This window comes from Mustela nigripes, chromosome 12 (genome assembly GCF_022355385.1).
Source record: "Mustela nigripes isolate SB6536 chromosome 12, MUSNIG.SB6536, whole genome shotgun sequence".
Lineage (NCBI taxonomy): Eukaryota > Metazoa > Chordata > Mammalia > Carnivora > Mustelidae > Mustela > Mustela nigripes.
This window is the reverse complement of record NC_081568.1, coordinates 101,858,366-101,864,365: the sequence shown is the minus strand read 5'-3', so window position 1 is coordinate 101,864,365 and position 6,000 is coordinate 101,858,366. Positions and strand designations below refer to the sequence as shown.

General features: G+C 36.8%; 1 protein-coding gene across 16 annotated transcripts in view; it reads right to left on the bottom strand.

Annotated features, from left to right (window-relative positions):
• AGGF1 (angiogenic factor with G-patch and FHA domains 1) overlaps nucleotides 1–6,000 on the bottom strand; it is a 124,415-nt gene that overhangs the window by 95,616 nt on the left and 22,799 nt on the right. For all 16 annotated transcript variants that reach the window (XR_009407525.1, XR_009407517.1, XR_009407515.1 and 13 more), the window contains exons 9-11: nucleotides 5,350–5,451; nucleotides 4,307–4,472; nucleotides 2,727–2,809 (exon numbers count right to left, since the gene is read on the bottom strand). Coding sequence is in view for 4 of the 16 variants with exons in the window: in XM_059418103.1 (XP_059274086.1) it covers nucleotides 2,727–2,809; nucleotides 4,307–4,472; nucleotides 5,350–5,451 (351 nt within the window). In the remaining 12 variants the exon portion in view is untranslated. The remainder of the gene's footprint in view (nucleotides 1–2,726; nucleotides 2,810–4,306; nucleotides 4,473–5,349; nucleotides 5,452–6,000) is intronic.

Here is a 6,000-nt window from a genome sequence, read left to right as displayed (position 1 = left end):
GGATGCCTTAGTCAGTTAAGCATCTGCCTTCGGCTCAGGTCATGATCCCAGCGTCCTGGGATCCAGCCCCACATTGGGCTCTCTGCTCGGCAGGAAATCTGCTTCCCTCTCTCTCCCTCTGCCCCTCCTCCCTGCTTGTTCTCTCTCCCTCACTCTCAATACCTCTTTAACATTTTACTTATCTGAGAGGGAGGGAGAGAGAGCGAGCAAGCACAAACAGGTGGGGGGGTAGAGGGAGAAGGAGAAATAGACTCTCTGAGGAGCAGGGAGTCTAATGTGGGGCCCAATCCCAGGATCCTGCAATCATAACCTGAGTTGAAGGCAGACACTTAACCAACTGAGCCACCCAGGCATCCCCCTTTTGCTCATTTTTTAAAATTTAAAGGTTTTACTTATTTATTTGAGAGAAAGACAGAGAGGGCAAGCATGAGCAGGGGAGAGGGGCAGTTGGAGAGGAAGAAGCAGGCTGCCTACTGAGCAGGGAGCCCAAGGCAGGGCTCAATCCCAGGACCCTGGGATTATGATAGGAGAAAAAGGCAGCCGCTTAACCAGTTGAGCCACCCAGGTGCCTCTCTTTTGCCCATTTGTAAATTATTTTCTTATTAACAGGCAGAAGACATGAATAGACATTTTTACAAAGAAAACATCCAGATGGCTGACAGGCACATGAAAAGATGCTCAACATCACTCATCATCAGGCAAATACAAATCAAAACAAGATACCACCTCACCTGTCAGAACAGCTAAAATTAACACAGGGAACAAAAGATGTCTGCGAGGATGTGGAGAAAAGGGAAACCCTCTTACACCGTTAGTGGGAATTCAAACTGGTGCAGGCACTCTGGAAAAAAGTATGGAGATTTCCCGAAAAGTTAAAAATAGAACTACCCTACGATCCAGCAATTACACTAGTAGGCTATGTATCCCAAAGGATAAAAAAAATACAGATTCAAAGGGGCACATGCACCCAATGTTTATAGCAGCGTTAGCAACAATAGCCAAACTATGGAAAGAGCCCAGGTATCCATCAATCAATTAATGGATAAAGAAGAGGTGGTGTGTGTGTGTGTGTGTGCGTGTATACAATGGAATATTAGCCACTAAAAAGAATGAAATCTCGTCATTTGCAAGGACATGGATGGAATGAGAGTGCATTATGCTAAGCGAAGTCAGTCACTCAGATAAAAATGAATATCATATGATTTCAATTGTATGTGGGATGTAAGAAAAAACAAATGACTATATGGGAAGGAAAAAAAGAGAGACAGAAGCAAAATATAAGAAACTCCTAACACTAGAGAACAGAGGGAGGGTTGATGGAAGGAGATGGGTGGGGGGATGGGTTAAATGGGTGATGGGTATGAAGGAGGGCATTTGTTATGACGATTACTGGTGTTATACTTAAGTGATTAATTACTAAATTTATTCTTAAAACCAATATTACACTGTATGTTAGCTAGAATTTAAATAAAAATTAGAAAAATAAAAAATGAATAAATAAATAAACACAAATTGTTTTCTTATTGTTTTGGGATTTTGTTATATATTCCAGATATAAGATCTATGATTTTCTTTTTTTATTTTTTAAAAGATTTTATGTATTTATTTGACAGACACAGCAAGAGAGGGAACACAAGCAGGGAGAGTGGAGGAGGGAGAAGCAGGCATCCTCCTGAGCAGGGAGCCCGATGTGGGGCTCGACCCAGGACCCTGGAATTATGACCTGAGCTAAAGGTAGATGCTTAAAGACTGAGCCACCCAAGCGCCCCAAGATCTATGATTTTTATCAGATTAAGGATTTGTAAATATTTTTCTGAGTGGGTGGCTTATCTTTCATTCTCTTTTTTTAAAGTAGGTTCCCACGCCCAATGTGGAACCCAGTGATGGCTTGAACTCACCATCCTGAAATCAAGACCTGAGCTGAGGTCAAGAGTTAGATTCTCAACCAACTGAGCCACCCAGGGGCCTCATGTCTTTTCATTCTTTTAATAGTGTCCTTGGATGAACAGAAGTTTTGGAGGAAGTACAATTTATTAATTTACCCTTCTATAGATTGCGCTTTTGGTGTTAGGTATCTTAAAAAAACCTTTGCCTCTAGAAACTTTGAAGTTTTAAATTTGTATTTATGATCCATTTTGAGTTCATTTTTATACATTATAAGATCAAAGTTATTTTGTTTGTTTTTGCGTATCGCTGTCCAAGTGCTCCAGCGCGTTTGTTGGGAAAGACCCTCCTTTCTCCACCAAATGCCTTCATACCTTTGTTGAAAATCACACACACACACACATATCCCGTCATACACACCTACGTATCTGTCTGTGAATCTATTCATTATTCTATTATCTGTTCTATCGACTCATTATTCTGTTCCCTTGACTTATTCATCTTTATGCCAATACTATACTGTCTTAATTACTGTGGTTTAAAGTACGTTTTGGGATCAGTACCAGTACTCCAACAATGTTCTTCAATGGCACCATCTTAATCCAAGTTTTTTAAAAACCAGAAGTGGCTACTTGAATGTTGGGTATTATTACCATTTTTATACTCCAGCCTCAATAGTTGTTGAAGTAAATAGTAACCAACTAAAAGAAATTACATAAATCTTGAAATCATTCCAAACAGCCATATTTCTATATATAAAATGGACTATGTATATCTAAAAACATTTTTACTCAAAACCAGATGCATAATTAATAAATGTTAACTGTATTTAACATCCTTACCTGCAAACCATATTTTACTCGTATTTTCTTTAATTCTTTTCTCCTTTCCAACTCTTTTTCCTCCTTACTTAGTGTTGGACCAACTAAAAGGAAAAAGTTGAGTTTGGTTTAAAAGAAAAAATTCTAAGTCTGATAGATTTTACACAAAATTAATATTGTTATTTAATAATAAAAAATTAATACTATCCATCTGCATTTAACTAAAAGTTCAAATAAACATTAATATAAAAGAATCTTGGATTGCAGTGATGTCCTTTCAGCATTTTGGTAACTAAATCTACTTGGAAAGTAAAACAAGTCCCAAAGACTACAGGAATGCTACTGTATGGGTAAAAAAAGAACACTAAACATCTTAATTTTCCGATATGATTATTATAACGGAATTTGGAATGCAGAAATATTATTAATTTTCTAAAGGAACATAGGCAAGTAAAAGTCACCGAATCTAAGATTCACATTACTGTGTAAAGTACCATACTCATTTTCATCATCTAGAATCAGAAAAAAAATATATAATGGACACATACAGTTGGTATTTGGGGGAAAACGATGTAAAAAAAAAAAAAAAACTTCTTACTGGTTCAAAGTATTTATTCAAAATTTAAAAGCCTTTGAGGAGTGGATTTAAGTAAGATAACAACCTCTTACAGTGTTGTTATAGAAAATAATGGTATATATAGATAGATAGATAATAGAGCAACAGAAGTTCTGTTGCTTTCCTAAGGGAAAGCAAACATATTGGGGTGCCCGGGTGGCCCAGTCAGTTAAGAATTTGCCTTCAACTCAGGTCACGATCCCCAGGTCCTGGGATCAAGACGACATTGGGCTCCCTGCTCAGCTGCGAGTTTGCTTCTCCCTCTGTCCCTCAAGCTTGCTCTCTCTCTCAAGTAAGTAAAATCAGAAAGAAAGAAAGAAAGAAAGAAAGAAAGAAAAAAAGAAAGAAAGAAAGAAAGGGAGGGAGGGAGAGAGGGAGGGAGGGAGGGATGGATGGATGGATGGATGGATGGAGGAAGAAAACATATCAATCAATAACTCTTAATACCTCAGCCTATTATATTATTATATGACAGAGTTTAACTATGGATGACTTTTTCATATCCATAAATAGAAGTCAAAAGGAAACCAATCTTCACTCTAGTTACAATTTACTCTAGTTACAATTCACTCTAGTCACAATTAACCTTTTGAAGGACATTTAGCTATCACTACCATGCTGCTTCCAAAGCCTATTAAACTTTATTAGCAAAAATAGCTAATAATTACCTTATGGGTCAGAAAGCAACCTAATGCTATAATAGCACAACTAAATTGTTGCAGAGAAAAATTAACTAAAATCACAATCTACTAGCTTAAAAAAATCTATTAAAATCATAATCGAATAGCTTAGGTTTCAAATTTCAAATATATGTCATTTCTTAGTCTCATGTGATAATATTCACTAAAATATAAATGTATCTCAATACAGTATTACATCAATTAAATATGAAGCTGGTAGCTGATACTTTATAGTTTTTTAGAATACTCCAGTGAATTCAACAGAAAAGTTATCATGCTTACATATAACAGTATGTTTCACATACCAAAAGATTCATCTTTCTTATCAAGACGAAGGTGAGCTCTAACCTGTCCTGGTTCACAGCCATCACAGGTATCACTGCCAGGGTGGATATGAAAAGACAGTACGGTCTCTCCAATTTTCACTTCATCACCATGCTCAAGGACGTAAGGGTCACATTTAGTTTTAGGCTAAAGGAAAAAATTACAACACAGAAACCCAAGAGAGTTATGTAAAATTATTTTATGTCTACTCTAAGTAATATCTGATTAGAACAAAAAAATATTTAGGATGGTTCTCAATGAGACAGACACACATATGTACACACAGCACACATTTCCACAACTTGAGGATGATACAATGTTCAACTAGTGGAGAAGATACCTGAACTGAGCAACTTCTTTATATTATCAAAACCTGCTAATCTCATCTCCATGCGTAATCCTAGAGAAATACCCAACCCAAACATCAAACAATCTATTACCAAAATGAATAACCATCACAGTCAAAAAGATGAAATATTAAGGGGCTAGGTGTATATTTCCCTTTTTTCCTCTTCTTTTCTGACAATTCAGTTTTGTATCACTCTTTATTCTTATAGACTAAGGACTTCCCCACCCTCTTCCATTTACTTTCTTCCATATGTTACGTGCCAAGCATCTTGTCAAATGTTGGTGATACAAGAGCTAACTGGATAGACATAGGCCCTGTCTTCAAGGAGTATCCAATTTAGCAACACTTTCATTTAAACAATTTTTTTAAAAATACAAAAAAAGGAGTGCCTTTTAAGTTACTGTAAGACCATTTACTCTGAAGAGCTTTAAAATGCATTTACTTCTAAAATAAGGCATAAGTCCATAATTAGAAGATAAAACTCAAAAAGAGTTAAGTATTCACTTGCTATATACTTTTTTCAGCCCTATCTGGGAATCCCCTTTCATGTAATGCATTTGGGCTTGAATAGTAATCTGACCCAAATTTTAGGTTTAACAACTATGGCCTTCAGAATAAAAATTTCAGTTCATTCTTTAAGACTTATGTGCAAGTAATAAATATATACACACTCACCTGAAGAATCTGTTTTCCATTAACAATTGTACCATTTTGACTACCTTGATCCACAAGAACGTAACTTTGTAAGTCATGGTCAAAATAAATTTCTGCATGAAACTTAAAAAAAAAAAGAAAAAAAAAGAATGAGGTAATTATAAAGTATAACACTTTTTTAAAAAGATTTTATTTATTTATTTCACAGACAGAGATTACAAGTAGGCAGAGAGGCAGGCAGAGAGAGAGGGGGAAGCAGGCTCCCCGCTGATCAAAGAGCCCGATGTGGAGCTTGATCCCAGGACCCTGGGATCATGACCTGAGACAAAGACAGAGGCTTTAACCCACTGAGCCACCCAGGTGCCCCATAAAGTATAAACTTTTTTTAAACCATAATTTCTCTCATATTATTTTTATTATTTTATTATTTTATCTCTCTCTCTTTTTTTTTTAAAGATTTTATTTATTTATTTGACAGAGAGAAATCACAAGCAGACGGAGAGGCAGGCAGAGAGAGAGAGAGGAAAGCAGGCTCCCTGCTGAGCAGAGAGCCGCATTGGGCTCGATCCCAGGACCCCGAGATCATGACCTGAGCCGAAGGCAGCGGCTCAACCCACCGAGCCACCCAGGCACCCTCTCTTTTTTTTTTAAAGTAAGGTCTACACCTAAAGT